Here is a 19,182-nt window from a genome sequence, read left to right as displayed (position 1 = left end):
GTAAAATAATTGATCCCTCACTCCATTATCCATCACTGAGATAAAAGTGGTGCTGCCTGTAATATTTGGTGTAGTGGTTGGTGGTTACCACATCAGCCCCAGCGATCCAATGACCACACTTAGTCTTGTATCAGCTTGACATTCACCCTGCTGTTAGCAGATATATCAATGTAGACCATGGACGCTTTGCAAGCAGTTTAGATAATGTATTGGCTTCAATCAGAAACACAAGGTGCTCATGTTGTCAGCACTCTTCATTACAGCAGGAATATAAATATCATTGCAGATCGTGGCTGTGCAATCAGAAGTCAACATTACTAAACTAGGCTAAAGGTGGCTACACACCATACAATTTTTTAAATATCTGTTCAATTTAAGAATTGCAATCAATTTTTCTAACTGATTGTAACATTTAAAAAAAATCTGACCAATGTACCACACACGTATGTTAAATTTTTCCCCAGTTATGATAAAAATGATGAAAATGATTTTTCCCCAGTTTTTCCCCAGTTATGACAAAATTGCTAGGGTGTGTATATTAATAAACTGACAATCTAACACACACCATACAATCTTTAGAAAGATTGAAGAAAAACATCTGGCATTCCGGATCGATAAAAATCGAAGAAAACGGGAAATCCGATTGGATTTTTCAGTCGATTGAAAAAAAAGCTTTCGATTTTTTTTTGGGAGATCCGATCGTTTTTATCGAATTGCCGTAAAATCGGATCATTTTATTGTATCGTGTGTGGCCACCTTAAGTTCCATCATCAGACGTAAGCTGGACTAGGCTACAGTGCAAGAAAAGAAAGTTTAAGTGAAGTAAAAAGTACCCATGAAACTAGGGCTTGTTATTATAAACAGAAAAACTTCATTTTGTAAGGGTTAACTAGTAACCTCCCACTCTAGGTGGGCCGTGGGTGTGTTATGCATGTCAATTAGGAGCTTTCTTTTGGCTTCCAGGATTGAGTGACTTGACAGGACACAAGCTGAATAGCTGTGGAAGCTCCAGACCAAACTGGGAGCTTCCTCTAACATGTACTCTGATTTCTCAGAATCAGTGCTTTGGAAAGTAGAATTGTTTATCTGAAGATATAAAGTCCATAGTTGACCATTTTATATAGCCTAATCCTAATATTGTATAGCACTTTTCTCCTCAATGGGTGCAGCCACTAAGGGCATGCTCCAGGGGCCACCGCAGTGTTAGGAAGTCTTGCCCAAGGACTTCTTACTGAATAGGTACTGACCCTCGCCAGGATTCGAACCTTAGTCTCCCATGTCAAAGGCAGTGCCCTTGAGACAAAGCACCCTCATGTATTTTACCATATATATATCAGTGGGAACATAACAATTAACACCTACTCTGCTCTTTGTTTCCCTTTTCACTGCTCAGTCTTCTTGTTATCAGCTCTGATAAGAATTCCGACTGAGCATTCAGTCTAGCTTTTCCCCGTAATGATTATAGCTGAGTCCGTCTTCTCTGATGTCTTTTCAAGCCCAAGCCTGCCCCCTTGTGGCTCTGATTTCCTGTTATGTATCCTCCTAGCAGGAAAGCTGAGCCAGGAGGGGGCAGACTTGGGCTTGAAAAGACATCACAGAAGACTGACTCAGCTATAATCATTACGGGGCAAAGCTAGACTGAATGCTCAGTCGGGATTCTTATCAGAGCTGTTAACAAGAAGACTGAGCAGTGAAAAGTGAAAAAAAAACAAAGCGCAGAGTAGGTGTTTACTGGCATGTTCCCACTGATATATATATGGTAAAATACATGCGGGTGCTTCGTCTCTGGTTCTCTTGAACCAGTACACTATCCCGCCACTATATATATCAAAATGTTTGCTAAAATCATTAGAATTATGATTCTCTATATGTCTTAAGGGAGAACTCTGAATATAGGTTTCTGCTAAAACAGTGGTTCTTAAAGTGAATTAAGGTTTTACATTGCAGGAACTGTGCAGATTCTTACAGTGTCCTCTACCTGCCTCCTAACTGAAATGATCCCTTGGGAGATGCAGTACTTTTTGTACATATTTGATAACTTGTCCATGTGGCATGCAGTATGTTGGCCGCACCACCCAGCCATTTAGAACCCGATTATGTCTTGACAGACGAAACATGTCAAAGGGTTTCCAGTCACATGGTCTATCAGAACATTCAAAAAACTTTCATGAACAAGACATAGAAGCTATGGATTTAGCAAACAATTGTAGTCAGAAGAAATGTACTAGATCTTTAAGTTGACAACACTTCAAGCTAAAGGCCTCATTATCTGTCCAGATGCAAGAGCAGTGGATGCGGAAATAGTGCGGCACTCAGCACTGCGTTCCTGCTGCATCATTTGCATTATGCTGTCCCAAAACTGATTCGATGCCACAAGAGCATGGGGCTCTTTGTTGGATTGTAAAAAAATCAATGTGAATCATACCTAGAAATGAAGGATTCTCATTGGTCCACTTGCATTGGTCAACCATGAACCAATGAGAATTGTCCCTGTTGCAGTAGGATCCCTATGGGTCTTTTGCAAACCAATGTTTCTTCTGGTATCCCCTGCATTGGTCTGAAAGGCAGCGGCGGTACCGAATCCACAGGACAGCAGGTCAGGACTTTGCATAAGCTGTCCAGTCCGGGCACGCTGGATTCACAGTACGGTGGACAATCTGAATGCATCCTATTAATAACATAGGATGCAGTCACTTTTCAATGTTGTGTTCTCATGGGTTCCACAAAATGCTGCATCTTTCCCTGTAGAGTGAAGGGGGCCTTATGGTTTTCTGTGAGACCTATGCAGTGTATTATGGGATCTATTAACCTCCCTGGCGTTCTATTAAGATCGCCAGGGCAGCTGCGGGAGGGGCTGCATGAATGCCCACTAGAGGGCGCTCCCGATGCGTACTTCTGATCGCCTCCGGCGATCAGAAGTAACAAGGAAGTCCGCAATGAGCGGCCTTCCTTGTTTCGCTTTCCTCGTTGCCATGGCGACGAGCGGAGTGACGTCATGGACGTCAGCCGCCTCCGATCCAGCCCTTAGCGCTGGCCGGAACTGTTTGTTCCGGCTGCGCTGGGCTCGGGCGGCTGGGGGGTCCCTCTTTCGCCACTGCGGCGGCGATCAGGTAGCACACGCGGCTGGCAAAGTGCCGTCTGCGTGTGCACCTTTTTATTTGAACTAAATCGGCCCAGCAGGGCCTGAGCGGCACCCTCCGGCGGTAATGGACGAGCTGAGCTCGTCCATACCGCTAAGGAGGTTAACAAAAGTTCTCATACATGACTTATGTATCACCTAATTAATAAAAATGACATTTCAGCACATTTACAAGCAAAATAATCACTCAAATAAGTTGTTCCTGATAAACTTCATTTCAATATTACTTTTCTTACCTTAATTGAATTTTTTTTTTTTTTTTTTGCTCTTTGAGAGCTTAAAGCGGATCCGAGATGAAAAACTAACTATAACAAGTAACTTGTCTATATATCTTATCTAAAGTTTAGATAGTTTGCACAGCAAATCTAGCTGCAAACAGCTTTAATAGAAAATGATTATTTCTTCCTGTGATACAATGACAGCAGCCATGTTGTTTGTAAACATTACACAGAGGCATGCTTATCTGCATCTTGAGCAAAGAAAACTAATTCCCCCTCCTCCTCCCCTCTGCCTCTGAAATCTCTGTCTAGTAATACCTCCACCTCCTGCCCAGACTGAGCTCCCATGAGCCCTTGCTACTGCCAAGGCTCTCTGAAAACCTGTGGGCGTGGTTTATTTAGCCTATAGGGAATTAGAGCATTAAAACAAAAACGTATTTGGCTTGAGGAATGCCCTATAAACAATAGGAAAGGAACACAATTATGCAATGAGCCAAAGTTTATCTCGGATCCACTTTAACCATTTCCCCTCCCCCGGGACGAGTAACTAGGTCCCTGCAAACGTCCCTGCAAACTGTGCAGGGACGTAGGTACTACGTCCCTCCCGTCACGCCCCCCCCCCCCCCGCTCGCCCCCCCCGCGCTTGGTACCGCCGCTCATTACCGCCGATCGCCCGCCGCTAGATCAATGAATGAGAAAACAAATCCCATTCATTGATCTAATTCCCCGTGTGAATGGCTGCAGCCGTCTATACAGACGGCTCGGCCATTCATTCATTCCGGACGCGTAGTGCTTCCGTTTCCGTACAAACAGTACGGAGCTGAAGTCACTACTGAGGACATCTTGTGGCCAAATTGTAATATTACATCCCCCTTTTTTTTTTTTTTCATTTTATTATCCCTAGTTACCTTTTTTATTATTATTAACCCCTGACCTCCCACACTCCCCTAAAGTTACCTTTTTTTTATTTATTTTTTTTATTAAAAAAAAAATTACAAAATTAAAAAAAAATACATAAATAGTTACCTTAGGGACTGAACTTTTTTAATATGTATACAAAAACTGTATACTACAATTACTTTATAAATTATGGGCCTGTAATTGGGGATAGACGCAAAACTTAAAAAATGCACCTTTATTTCCAAATGAAATATTGGCGCCATACATTGTACTACGGAAAAAGTTTAAACGTTGCAATAACCGATACAAACGGGAAAATAAAATGTGTGGGTTTTAATTACGATAGCATGTTTTATTTTGAAAATATAATGGCTGAAAACTGAGAAATAATGTTTTTTTTTCAATTTTTTTCTTATTCTTCTTATTAAAACTAAGTTAGAAGAAAATAATTTTTAGCAAAAAGTACCCCCCAAAGAAAGCCTACACAGTGGCAAAAAAAACAAGATATAGATTGTTTCACTGTAATAAGTAGTAATAAAGTTATAGGTGAATGAATGGAAGGAGCGCTGACGGGTGAAAACTGCTCTGCTTTTTTGAGCAGAAAAACCCTTTGAGGTGAAGAGGTTAAAGAAAACCTGAACTCAGAATGTCCTCTCTGCTCTAAAAGATACACAACAGAATAATGATCTTTAAAAAAAAAAAAAAAACATTTTTGTTACAGCTGATACTAATCCTGCAATAAATCTGCAGTGTGTCTACTTCCTGCTTTCATGGAAGCAGGCATATTGTTAACAGCCTGTGCTTTCAAATGAGCTTATCTGCCATCTCTGCCATGGCAGTCACGTGACACGGGGAGAGATCAAATTATACTTGTGATTAGACAGAAATGAGGGTGAATTAAACAGGCTAAACTCTCTAAATACATACAGGGTGTATTTCTCTATATGTTCCTTCAGTCCTTTGAAAGAGTACAGGTCCACTTTAAAAAAGTAACAGATAAGGTGAAAACAGAGCAAAACAGATGAAAAAGTTTTGTACATCAGTTGTCCCAACTAAGCTCCACTCTCAGCTGGGGTACAAACACTCCTTATTTGTATGTTCTAAATAGTATTATCGCCTTTTGAACTTTTTGTTTTAAGCTATTGATGCTTTATTTTATTTATCTATTAGTACTACTTCACGCTACTTTATTACATAAGTCGCTACTTGGTGTGTGGATCACTTTCAAACCCCCATCTTCCTGCACAAAGTAGGAAGTCATGTTCCAACACGTTATGTTCCACTGAACTATTTAGGAGGCTGCAGCAGGACGACACATCCATGAAAATCTTTCGTTAGGAAGGTTTGGAGATGTTGTGTTTTTCATAGGCACATATTAAAGCGGAATATAACCCTGCATTTCAACTTTGCTCTAAAACATTATTTACAGCATATTATATGCAAAAAACATTTTTTTTTTTTTAACTAGACCAGCATTGGAAGGGTTAAACACAGAGGTTTAAAGCTCCGTGGAGAGATATGCAGAAGTTCAGATTGTTACATTCTATTTAGTTATATGTATCTATTGAGAAATGTTACACACTCTTTGGCTGTCCTCCAACTCCTTCTCAGTCAGAGAGTGAGTCACATTCAACACTTAGATACATTTATGTAAACAAAATGTATCTATATCAGCTTCAGATGCGTCTGCAGAAATCTCCAGGAACTTTAAAGCACTGTGTAACCCTTCCAGTGCTGGTCTAGTAAAAAAAAAATGCTGGTTGCATATAATATACTGTAAGTAATGTTTTAGAGCAAAGTTGAAATGCAGGGTTATATTCCGCTTTAATAAGGGATTGTTATAGAGCTGACTTGATTAGGATATATTTTTTTCACACTCTTAAAGGATCATGTGACATGATGAGATAGACATGTGCATGTACAGTGCCTAGCACGCAAATAACTATGCTGTGTTCCTTTTTTTCTTTCTCTGCCTGAAAGAGTTAAATATCAGGTATGTAAGTGGCTGACTCAGTCCTGACTCAGACAGGAAGTGACTACAGTGTGACCCTCACTGAAAAGACATTCCCCTTTTTTACCTCTTTCTTGCCCTCAGAAGCCATTTTCTGCTAGGAAAGTGTTTTATAGTTGGAATTTCTTATCAGTGAGGGTCACACTGTAGTCACTTCCTGTCTGAGTCAGGATTGAGTCAGCCACTTACATACCTGATATTTAACTCTTTCAGGCAGAGAAAGAAAAAAAGGAACACAGCATAGTTATTTGCGTGCTAGGCACTGTACATACACATGTCTATCTCATCATGTCACATGTCAGTTTGGGTATCCTTTAAATTTGCTCGACCTTCTCTCTGCCATGTTTTGTTGTGTCATACGCTGCTTGGATATAATCACCTGGTTGAATTTGGGATCCCAGTGTATCGCTGAGTTGGTCCATAGAAGCCGATGACCATTGTGATCTCCAGCTAAATATCCAATTTTCATTTTTTTTATTGTTTTATTAGGAAATGTGATAACGTTCAGCACATCAAATTGTGCGGGTGAATTCCTTTTCTCATCAAAGTGTATTAGGTCACCACCGCTGGTGTTAAAGGAAAGGTTCTTTAAAAATGGGTGGAGCTAGAGGGAAAAGAAAATGGACTTTCAAATTGCACTGAAAAAAAGCAAGATGAATAAACTGTCTGGTAAAGTTTTATTTCTTGCCCAGGACTTATAGAAACGGCTCCCTTACCTGCTCCTCTTCATGCCACTGTCCATTCATCCCCTCCTCTGCCACACATCACATTGCATTTATCATTGAGTGACTGGGTGTCCAGGTTACAAAAAGTGGTCGGAGCCAAATACACATTTCACTGGGAAAATGTAAACTGCAGAAATTCTTACACTGTTAATGGCAGGGTCCTCAAACTTTGCACAGTTTATCACTGGTATAAATATTCAGAAAAGTGGGTGGAACATACAGAAGCCAATACAAATTCACCTATTGATTTTCAAGGGGAATATTTAAATTGCTGCCATTCTTGCACAGTTAATGGTACAAGCCTCAAAACTGACTCAGTTAGTCATTGGTTGACTGGGGTTCAAATTCAGAAAAGAGGGTGGAGCCATAAACAGCCAATCAGATTTGTTTCATTTCAATGGGAAAATACAAATTACTGATGCCAGAGACCCCAAAGCTCACAAACTTGGTCATTGACTGTTTGTGTGTTGGGGTTAGAAAAGCAGCAGCAGCCAAATGCATACCCAGGCAACACCAGGCCATCAGCTAATACTAAATAATAGTAATAATACATAAATAATAGTGCATTCCACTTCAATATATAAAAAAGAACACCGCTCACCAAACCACCCGAATAGCCAGGAGCTGGACCAAGGACAGCCAGACCATGAACACACTGAAAAATAGGGGAACAGATCCTCTCAACTGGTCCATAATGCTGGGCATACACGGGTCGATCCGGCCACCGATTAGCCGCCGTATCGATTCCCGCTCGTCCCCGCCGGCGCTTATCTTCCGCTCGATTCGCCGCTATTGTCTGCCTGCGGGTATCGAGCGCGGACTCGATCCCGCGGTGATCGGACACGTCGGATAATAGCCTTGTTCGACGCCGTGTATGCCCAGCATTAAAGTCTGATTTGTATTCAATCATGAAACAATCATGAAAACACTGGACAAGACAATTCAGCTGAATTGCCCTGTTCATTGTTTTCATGATTGAATAAATATCAGATTTTTATAGACCAGTTGAGTGGATCTTTCCCCTTTTTTTCAGTGTGCACTCCACTTACTGCAAGGGTTCCAATTGCAGCAGATTTGTTGCAAAGTGACAAGTGGATCGGATCAGTTTGCCAATTGCAGCAAAACAGACAATAAGAAATGTCAGTATTCTGTCATAGGCCTCGATTCATAAAGCATTACCTCATGCGGTAATGCTGAAAACAGCAGACTTTCCCGACCACTTAGCAAAGTGTCAATTCATAAAGGCTGTTACCGCATGAAAAGCTGACATTACCGACCAGGGAGATAAATCACCGACTTGGCTGCAGTTACCGACAACACATGTCAGTAAATTGTCAGCAAATGTCAATTCATAAAGCCTTCAACAAGCGGTAAGCCTGGCGGTAGTTACCGACACCTCTAGTGAGGTCTTAACAAGTTACCGACAGCTGTGATGAATGCAAAAGTGGAGAGAGCCGAAGTCTGTTTGAGTCATCAGTGGAGAGAGCCAGAGAGCCCTCTGTGTGAATAATTTCAGCAGGCATGGAAAGACTGTGTGACTCATCTGTCTGAGTAATCAGTGGAAAGAGCCGTCTGTGTGAGTCATTTCTGCAGGCAGGGAAAGACTGTGTGACTCATCTGTCTGAGTCATCAGTGGAGAGAGCCGGCTGTGTGAGTCATTTCTGCAGGACAAAGAGAGAATCCAGACACTTCTCTACTCTACCGCTCAATGGGCTGCGGTAATTTACCGACCTCCAAGGGCAGCTGGGGAAATCTTTATGAATTAGCACACAGACCGGGAAAATACCGAGTGCGGTATTTTCCCGACAAGATTTTTTTATTGACGTGGGTGGAAATCCGCTCACAAACCTCCGTCCACCGACAGTGCAGGAAACTGGGTTGCTTGGACCCCAAGTACAGGTTTGTAGGAAGTGAGTTCCGCACAATGTAGGTAGAGTCGAAATACCTTTATTGGATCAAACACATGACAAGCTAAAATCCATCACCACACGCTGACATGTTTCGGGCGTTACACGCCCTTAATCATAGCATAGGTGCATGTAAACAGAGGTGACCTATATAAGGGATAGGACCACACCCAATATCACATGATCAGGCCCCACCCACAAAAAGGTGTATACATAAAACTTGAGGAACATCCTCAACAGTGTAATCAATACATAAAAACATATAACACAAAGATAAAATGTAAGTACACATGATTAGACACATTACAGTTTCACGCAGCAATTAAAGTACAAAAAATAAATATATATGAATCTGACAAGCAGTTACATACATAAATATGCACACCAGGGACAGTACACCCAAATTAAGTAATTGTATTGAGGTCCCATCTGGCGTTAAGGCCTCTTGGCGAACGCGTCCCTAATTGGAAAATCCAATTGGCCTCCCGAGTGAGGAGACGCTTATAAACGTCTCCCCCCCTGGGGGGCCTCTGGACACGCTCAATACCTTGAAATGAAAATGAAGCCATGTCACCAGAATGGACCACTCTAAAATGCTTGGCCACATTGGATACCTCCGTGGTCAACCATCCCGCTCCCCTATAATGCTCCCCTATACGCTGTCTGAGATGACGTGTAGTGCAACCCACATATTGAACATGACATGAGGAGCATGAAATCAAATAGACCACGAACTGTGTATGGCAATTAATGTACTGTTTCATAGGGAAAATGTTTCCATTTGAATAAGAAGTGACAGAACGGGCAGATTGATGTACAATACAATAATTACAAGTAGAAAAATTACATTTATATGAGCCACAAGTGGTTAACCAGCATGGACGCAAGGAACTGCTGGAAAACAAACTGGGAGATAGAATACTCCCTAGTGTAGGGGCCTTTCTACTAGCGAATTTGACACCCTGTTTAAGGATCACATTAAGGGTGTCATCAGCCTGCTGCACAGGTAAACATTTTCTTATGATCTGTGTAATCTGTGTGTATTCCTGGCTATAAGCAGTCACAAACACTGTGTCTCTTTTCGTCTGTGATGCCATCCTTCGAGAACCAGATGTCAGAAGGTCTTCTCTTGTTCTCAAAAGGGCCTCTCTATCATCCATTTTGGATATCCACGCTCCGCAAGACGAGCACCCACAGCGCCCAACTCCGCCCCAAGGGCCGCGGCGTCAGAACAATTCCGGCGCGCCTGAATAGCCTCCCCCACCGGGACCGCACGGATAGTGTGCGACGGGTGACAGCTATTGGCCCTCAGGGTGGAGTTGCCGCCGCAGGGCTTGCGGTATGTGCTGGAGACAACAGAGGCCGAGGAAGGATCTCCTCTAAGAGTAAGGTCAAGGTAATTGACCTCTAGGGGTGACCACTGGAAAATGAACACAAGGTTCAAGTTGTTGACATTAAGAAACTCAACGAACTGCTGAGCTTCGTCACACGTGCCGTCCCAGACGACCAACAGATCGTCAATATATCTGCCATACCACACAACGTGGCTCGAAAAAATGTTAGAGTCACTGAACATGTGGAGCTCCTCCCACCAGCCCATATATAAGTTAGCTAGTGAGGGAGAAAATTTCGCTCCCATCGAAGCTCCACACAATTGTAAATAAAAATCAGAATCAAAAAGAAAATAGTTGTGGATAAGCAGATAATGGACAGCACATGCGACGAAGAATTGGAGATCCGAAGAAAAGGCAGAATATCTGGCCATATGGTATTCTAAGGCTTCCGGAGCGAGAACATGGGGAATACATGAGTATAAAGATTTCACATCAATGGCAATCCAACTGTATTTTTCTTGCCATTGAAAATACTGTAAGCTGCTAAGCACATGTTTGGTGTCACGTATATAGCCCGAAAGTCGTCGTACTAAAGGCTGCAAGTGTTCATCCACCCAATTTCCCAGGCGCTCCCCCAGAGAGCCAATTCCAGCCACAATTGGCCTGCCCTCTGGGGGGAAGCCCTGCTTGTGGATCTTGGGTAGATGATGAAACACTGGCAGAACAGGAGAGGGAACGGCCAGATATTCTGCCAACCGTTTGGAACGCACTCCTAGACTTTCGCCTAAAGACAAAAGTGCCTGAAGTTGTCTGCCAAAATCTATAGTGGGGTCATTTTTCAGAAGAGAATAGGTGGATATATCCTGGAGCTGCCTTAGTGCCTCAAAACGGTAAACTTCCGCATCTAACACAACCACTGCCCCACCTTTGTCAGCATTCCTGATAACAATCCGTGTATTGTCTTTAAGGGAGGAAATGGCCTGTTTCTCTGCAGAAGAAAGATTACCATGAATATCAGGAATACTGACAGAGGCAAGCTCAAGTAATTCTCTTTCTATGACCTCTTGAAAGGTATCGACAGGGGGGCTACGGGCAGCTGAAGGGTAAAATGCTGGATTGCGGATAGGCACAGGCCTGACTTCATTCTCCGAAACCAAAGGCACCGTCTCTGTAAGCAATTGCTCTAAGGACAAAAGAGACTTAATGTCTCTGAAATTCCCTATGTCAGGAAAGGCTAAGTCCCCATTACCCGCAATATCACCAGCAACACCATCCGCTGTCCGTTCATCCATAGAAATGCTTTCTCAAAAGGATGTGTGAGAATCTGCTCAGCTGCCTGCGCAGGCAGGCAGCCTTTTGACCATTGTTTAGGTTTGCATGCTGCAGGACTCTGGAACAGAGACCCGTCTTTCCATTGCAAGTTCTGGTCTGTCCTCTTGCTGGGGAATTTGCATACATTCGTTATGCAAATCCCCTACCTGCCTTCTTTGATGACTGGCACTATAAGAGCTTTATGTTTCCCAGAAGGCTTGGCTGGTCATTCTGTAACGATTGTGGAATCGTCTCCGTGATCAGCGTACCAGACGTGCGCTGACGCGGCGGATTTCCTCCACAAGCGTATTATTGCGGACACCCAGGCTAGGTGCTATGCACCCGCAGAGGGCAATTCCCACTGGCAGATGGTGCTGTGGAGTGCAGGCGAACACAGCCGCTGCACAGCCACAGATGCCAAATGGGAATTGTACAGATCCGGGACAAGGTACAATCAGGCAGGGCTGGATAGCCCACAGGGAACAGAGCAAAAGGACAGAACCAATGTGTGCCCACCAAATTAGTCGCCACCCAGCGACGGCGAACACACAACGGCGGAAACGAAGTAGGAAACGCAATCGCAAGAATGGCGATTGCCAATAGCGACACAAGACTGAGCAGGACAGAGCACAAGGGTAGCAAAGGCACAGCAAATCATACAAAGAGAAAGATAAAGAAAATAACAAAGCTAGCTGAACGCGAACACTGCACTCATTCGCAACAGTGCACGCGTTCGTGCGCGGTCTCCGCGTGTTACGCTCAACAGAGACAAGCACGCCTAACTAACCAAAGACAGCTGGTCTTTGGTTTGGGCTAGAAGGGGAGCCTAAAGCAACCCCCAGGAATTAACTATACTAGATAGCAATGGCTGACACTCCAGCAGTGTCCATCAGGAACAGACCATGGAAGGGAAATGACCAGCCAAGCCTTCTGGGAAACATAAAGCTCTTATAGTGCCAGTCATCAAAGAAGGCAGGTAGGGGATTTGCATAACGAATGTATGCAAATTCCCCAGCAAGAGGACAGACCAGAACTTGCAATGGAAAGACGGGTCTCTGTTCCAGAGTCCTGCAGCATGCAAACCTAAACAATGATCAAAAGGCTGCCTGCCTGCGCAGGCAGCTGAGCAAATTCTCACAGTACCCCCCCCTCTAGGGATGGATTCCAGACATCCCTCAAAACTGGTATCATCACAAAACTCTAACTGAAGACTCATGAAGGTCGGGGCAGCCCGACAAGGCCCAATTCCAGAGTCAGTCCATCCGAAACCGACCTCATCGGAAGCAGAAGCCACCGAAACATGCCCATCAGCACTACAAGTCTCAGCGTAACACCCATCAGGACTGTGGACACCAGAGAAGAAGCCATCGACACCCTCCAGACAATACCCACCACCTTCCAAGGAGCGTCCAAGAATACCAAACCTGCCGCAATACCTGTTCGAAGTGTCCCTTACAACACAAAAGCCACCGTTGATCTTATCCAGGGTACCAAGCAAAATTTCTCCCGGAATCTCCCAGAACCTTTTGAAGCTCCACAGAGATCCCAAGAGGGCAGAACAATCACCAGGCTCACATGGAGAATTACCAAGAACCCCCATGGAACCAATGACAATTCCGAGTTCAGAATTACGAGGACACCCACCAAGATCAAGACTTTCAGGGACCACTTCTGGGCATGCAAGCAGGCAGGCCATATCAGAGCATGTCTCCACCGAGGAAGCATCTGAGTACGCTGGTAACCGAGGCACACTTGGGCTTTCTGGGTCACAGAGCACACTGGGGTACACCAGCACAGGAGAAACCTCAGGACATGTTGGGGAACTGCCAACCTCAGAGTCCGGCACGACAAGACCAAAACCAGTACCGGGCAGAGAATCATCATGAGTGGAGGTCACAGGCACTAGACTTTCAAAAGAAGACTCGGATACAACTTCTGAAATTTCTGTGACAATAATATCATCATTGACTACATATGAGTGAAGCTCCATCAGAGCTGAAAAGGTAGCCAGCAAGGCAACAATGCCTACGGAAGAGGGTAACACCTCAGAAGGACTTGGGGGGCAGGAGACATCTCCTACAAGTTCTGCACCCTTTGGGAGGAACTCAGAGACCTCCAGAACATCGAACAAAACCTCAGGAACATCATTTTTCAAGTTTTCTAGGAAGGATTCTGAACTATCCATGTTACAGGGCAAAACTGGAACTTTATCTTGTGGACAGGGCAGATGTCCCAAGGAAGGTTCCACCATAAACTGAGATTGAATTTCATCATCATGAGTGGAACATACAGGAATATTCACTGGGCCACACACTGACTCCCTAACTTTAATCTCGCTGCACCCAGAATTCTGCGTAGCAGTCAAACTAGCTTGCAACTCCAAAACTGCAGAAAGACAGGTAAAAATAGCAGCAATACCTAGACGAGCCTCTAGGGGCAGGGCAGGAGATATTGTACAAGGCAATATTGACTCATCCAGAGTACAGGGTGGAGAGTCAGAACTTTCTTCAAAGCAAGAAAGGGGTTCCCAAATGTCAGTGTGATTAGACATCATATTGTTATTCATGGTACAGGGCAGGCTCAGAGAAACCTTCTCTGGACCCAGCAAAAATGCTTCAGAGTCAGATTCGTAAAACCAAAGTGCTGTCTCACTCTTAGACTCGGCTAACGATGTCGAATCCGAGGAGACAGAACGCAAAATTTGCGGATCCAAGATCGCTTTAGGTTGCGAAACTGATGCTTCCATAGCGCAAACCTCCGCGATCTGCGTAGCAGACTGCAAGGCATCTAGGACAGAAACACTGGAGCAACTGTCATTAGGCAACAGGTCTTCACAGGTATGAACAGAATAAGACATAGATTCATTTGCAAAAGAAGTGGCGACAACAACAGGAGAAACTTTATTAGACACATCAATAATTTTCGTAAAGTTGCATAACTTAGGAATTTTCCCCATAGTAGGTTCATAAATGGACGATCTCAGAGAACCTGAGGGAAAATATCTGTCTTTCTTAGACAAAGGCCCACACAGACCTTTTGCAGCCATACGTGCGGTGGCGACATCAGACCGCACTGGTTCAACTTCCACACAAGCAACTGCTCTGAACGACTTGCACTCAGGCTTCAAACACTCAGTAGCTTTGGGAAAGGAAATGCATTCAGAACTCACTTTCTTTAAATCCAGAGGATTGGAACAATTGTCCGTTGACAATGTGTTTTTACAAGAATTAGCAGATTGAAGCGCATGTAGTTCATCCAAAATCATTCTCCACACGTCAAACAGCGGAGTCACAAAGTCAGAGATACATTCACCAGTCTTGATTAATGTGCACGCAGACTCAATGCACGCATACAAAACTGCTTCATTTTTAGAAAGGTAATGATTGCAAAACGATCTCCAATCACATTCTAATTCATAGACCAGGAGCTCGATCTCCCATTTCTCAAACGGGGGTTCCCATGCACACTTAACAAAGGATGAACAATCATAGTGCGCACAGTCTACAGACGGAACTGGAGCAGGAACAGAACGGGAAACTTTTACCTCTTTATTGGGATCAATTGATTGGTGTGTGTGTAATTCATCCAAAATCGTCTGCCATACAAACATCACCAGATCCACAACACACTCATCACATTCATCAGAGTCAATCAAAAGGTACATAGAGTCAAGACAATTGTTCAGGACATCCGCGCTTTTTGCGATATAAAAATCGCAAAAAGTTTTCCAATCAAAATCAAATTCTTCCACCAAGGCCCCGATTTCCCATGAGGCGAATGGTGGTTCAAACAACCCGGTGTCTAGATAATCTCCATATGGGTGGGGATCAGGAACGAGAACAGATTTTTTAACTGCCTTAATATAGTGTGCGATCCTACCTATAATAGGATCCACATACGCTTTTGTCTCAGGTAATGATATCTGAAGCAAATCAAAGGTTCCCTCTGCCCTGGGAATTTTGGTTGGGCTGGTCATTCTGTAACGATTGTGGAATCGTCTCCGTGATCAGCGTACCAGACGTGCGCTGACGCGGCGGATTTCCTCCACAAGCGTATTATTGCGGACACCCAGGCTAGGTGCTATGCACCCGCAGAGGGCAATTCCCACTGGCAGATGGCGCTGTGGAGTGCAGGTGAACACAGCCGCTGCACAGCCACAGATGCCAAATGGGAATTGTACAGATCCGGGACAAGGTACAATCAGGCAGGGCTGGATAGCCCACAGGGAACAGAGCAAAAGGACAGAACCAATGTGTGCCCACCAAATTAGTCGCCACCCAGCGACGGCGAACACACAACGGCGGAAACGAAGTAGGAAACGCAATCGCAAGAATGCCGATTGCCAATAGTGACACAAGACTGAGCAGGACAGAGCACAAGGGTAGCAAAGGCACAGCAAATCATACAAAGAGAAAGATAAAGAAAATAACAAAGCTAGCTGAACGCGAACACTGCACTCATTCGCAACAGTGCACGCGTTCGTGCGCGGTCTCCGCGTGTTACGCACAACAGAGACAAGCACGCCTAACTAACCAAGGACAGACAAACACGAAACAGAGAACGCGAGCGCTTGCTTAACGGTTACCTCACCGAGCCTACAGCAAGCATTCGAATCAGACAAGACAGACACACGTGAAACAGGAACTGGGCAGAAAGGAACCACCGCTCTTCCGTCAGAGCAAGTGTGATCCAAGCAGAAACACAGATCAGAAAGATCCACAACCGCTACCGCTAGCGGTTAGTGCGATTCAGGAAGACAGAGTAGCAGAACAGAAGGATCCACAGCGCTAGCGAAAAGTGGCTAGCGCGATCCCAGGAGACAGAACAGAAGGATCCACAGCGCTAGCGAAAAGTGGCTAGCGCGATCCCAGGAGACAGAACAGAAGGATCCACAGCGCTAGCGAAAAGTGGCTAGCGCGATCCCAGGAGAGAGAACAGAAGGGCCTACCAGTAGCAACCGCTGCCCTGGTTAGCACCCCACAGACAGACAGAACAGGCAATACAGATAATACAACCTGACTGGGCTAGAAGGGGAGCCTAAAGCAACCCCCAGGAATTAACTATACTAGATAGCAATGGCTGACACTCCAGCAGTGTCCATCAGGAACAGACCATGGAAGGGAAATGACCAGCCAAGCCTTCTGGGAAACATAAAGCTCTTATAGTGCCAGTCATCAAAGAAGGCAGGTAGGGGATTTGCATAACGAATGTATGCAAATTCCCCAGCAAGAGGACAGACCAGAACTTGCAATGGAAAGACGGGTCTCTGTTCCAGAGTCCTGCAGCATGCAAACCTAAACAATGGTCAAAAGGCTGCCTGCCTGCGCAGGCAGCTGAGCAGATTCTCACAGGATGGACCTAACAAATCTATTTACGTCCAAAAGTGTGGCAAACACATCAAAATGTGACGTGGGGGCAAAGGAAAGTCCCCGTGAAAGTAATGAGATCTCAGAGGAGCTCAAAATGGAGGCAGAAAGGTTAACAACAGTATGATTGTCAAATGCTGTCGGAGCTGGGCTCTGTTTCTTATGCTTTATACCCCCTCTTCTCGTAAGATTTCGACCTTTTTTCTTCCTGTATCTGTTGAACCTCTTGTGGTGGATGGGCAGAGAGAAAGAAGACTGCTGTTTTTTTGCCAGTGAGTCGCGGGAGGACGACCCCAGGGCAGGATGCATGACAGGATGTGTACCTCCCGCAGCTCCATGCATCAAAGCAGCAGAACCATCTGATAATTCTGACTGAGAGTCAGATGTGTCAGGCGAGCTAAATGTAACTTTCTTAGAAGGTTTAGTTCTAAGACGTCGAGTTGTAGGTCTAGGTGACCGGAAGGTGGCCTCCCACCGCCCCCACTCATAAACCACACCCTTTTTATAGTCATTAACGTCACGAAGGTACTTAACCCGTTTGGTATCAGTGATCAAAGACTCCAACCTCGCCACGTTATGTTCATGTTCAATATGTGGGTTGCACTACACGTCATCTCAGACAGCGTATAGGGGAGCATTATAGGGGAGCGGGATGGTTGACCACGGAGGTATCCAATGTGGCCAAGCATTTTAGAGTGGTCCATTCTGGTGACATGGCTTAATTTTCATTTCAAGGTATTGAGCGTGTCCAGAGGCCCCCCAGGGGGGGAGACGTTTATAAGCGTCTCCTCACTCGGGAGGCCTATTGGATTTTCCAATTAGGGACGTGTTCGCCAAGAGGCCTTAACGCCAGATGGGACCTCAATACAATTACTTAATTTGGGTGTACTGTCCCTGGTGTGCATATTTATGTATGTAACTGCTTGTCAGATTCATATATATTTATTTTTTGTACTTTTATTGCTGCGTGAAACTGTAATGTGTCTAATCATGTGTACTTACATTTTATCTTTGTGTTATATGTTTTTATGTATTGATTACACTGTTGAGGATGTTCCTCAAGTTTTATGTATACACCTTTTTGTGGGTGGGGCCTGATCATGTGATATTGGGTGTGGTCCTATCCCTTATATAGGTCACCTCTGTTCACATGCACCTATGCTATGATTAAGGGCGTGTAACGCCCGAAACATGTCAGCGTGTGGTGATGGATTTTAGCTTTTCATGTGTTTGATCCAATAAAGGTATTTCGACTCTACCTACATTGTGCGGAACTCACTTCCTACAAACCTGTACTTGGGGTCCAAGCAACCCAGTTTCCTGCACTGTCGGTGGACGGAGGTTTGTGAGCGGATTTCCACCCACTTCAGTTTTCTGCCTGTCTTCCGCTCCCTCCATGTGATTTATTGCACACAGTGAAGCTACCATCACCACTTGGTATGGCTCAACCGGAACAAAGAGCTTTACGCAGCAATGCTACTTTATGCACCTCAACCAGAGACAGTGCACCTACCAAAGGGTTGCCAACCACTACCTCCTCCAGAAAGGTAGTATCCTCCATTCATGCTGTGCAACGTAATCTGGACAATGTCCGCAAAATAGCAGCAGCGCAAGCAACAGCGGCAATGCAGACTTCCGATATATTGACATCTCCTATATCTACTGCTAGCGTGGAGGATCTACCTGCTCGGCGTTTGACACCGGCTCCTCCTCCAGTGGATGCTGTTCAGTGTGCCTCGAGCCTCTCTGCGGCTCTCCTGCCGGGTGGGGATCTTCTTGCTGGAGGGTTGCGCTGGTCTCCTATACCGGAGGAAGCTGATGCTGGACGGATCCTTCCGGCTTCCGGCGCGCCTGTGATGACATCAGAGCTGGGCGCACGATCAAAGCTCACTGCTTCCCGCAGGCTGTCATTGGAAACCCTGGCATTGGGAGAGAGCATCTCGCTCGCACCTCGCCGCATTTCAGGTAGATTCCTTCCTTTGGACAGCCTGCCTACCTCGCCCTCCTCCGCCGGTGCACAGGAACCCTCTTTGGAGGTTCGCCCACATTGTGTGCAGTTGGTTCGGGGCCTTCTGAACAATATGCAGGATCCTGAGGCTGTGATGGATTCATCTCATGGGACTGCCACATCCACCTCTCAGGTCAGTCAATTGGGGCCCAGTGCTGGTTCACACAATCCATTACTTGCATCACATTCAGGAATTAGTGTTTCTCACACGGGGAGCTATTTGCCATCTAACAGCAATCTAGATCAGGTTGCCCCGCTTTCAC

The 19,182-nt window shown here is 44.9% G+C and overlaps 1 protein-coding gene across 1 annotated transcript in view; it reads right to left on the bottom strand.

Annotated features, from left to right (window-relative positions):
- LOC137571038 (vomeronasal type-2 receptor 26-like) overlaps nt 1-18,850 on the bottom strand; it is a 42,224-nt gene extending 23,374 nt beyond the window's left edge. Inside the window, exons 1-3 of the mRNA XM_068279730.1 lie at nt 18,718-18,850; nt 10,825-11,417; nt 10,096-10,320 (exon numbers count right to left, since the gene is read on the bottom strand). Coding sequence (XP_068135831.1) covers nt 10,096-10,320; nt 10,825-11,417; nt 18,718-18,850 — 951 coding nt within the window. The remainder of the gene's footprint in view (nt 1-10,095; nt 10,321-10,824; nt 11,418-18,717) is intronic.
- Nucleotides 18,851-19,182: the final 332 nt, after the last annotated feature.

Source organism: Hyperolius riggenbachi, chromosome 4 (genome assembly GCF_040937935.1).
Source record: "Hyperolius riggenbachi isolate aHypRig1 chromosome 4, aHypRig1.pri, whole genome shotgun sequence".
Lineage (NCBI taxonomy): Eukaryota > Metazoa > Chordata > Amphibia > Anura > Hyperoliidae > Hyperolius > Hyperolius riggenbachi.
The sequence above is the reverse complement of the archived record's forward strand: the minus strand, read 5'-3'. Positions and strand labels throughout refer to the sequence as shown.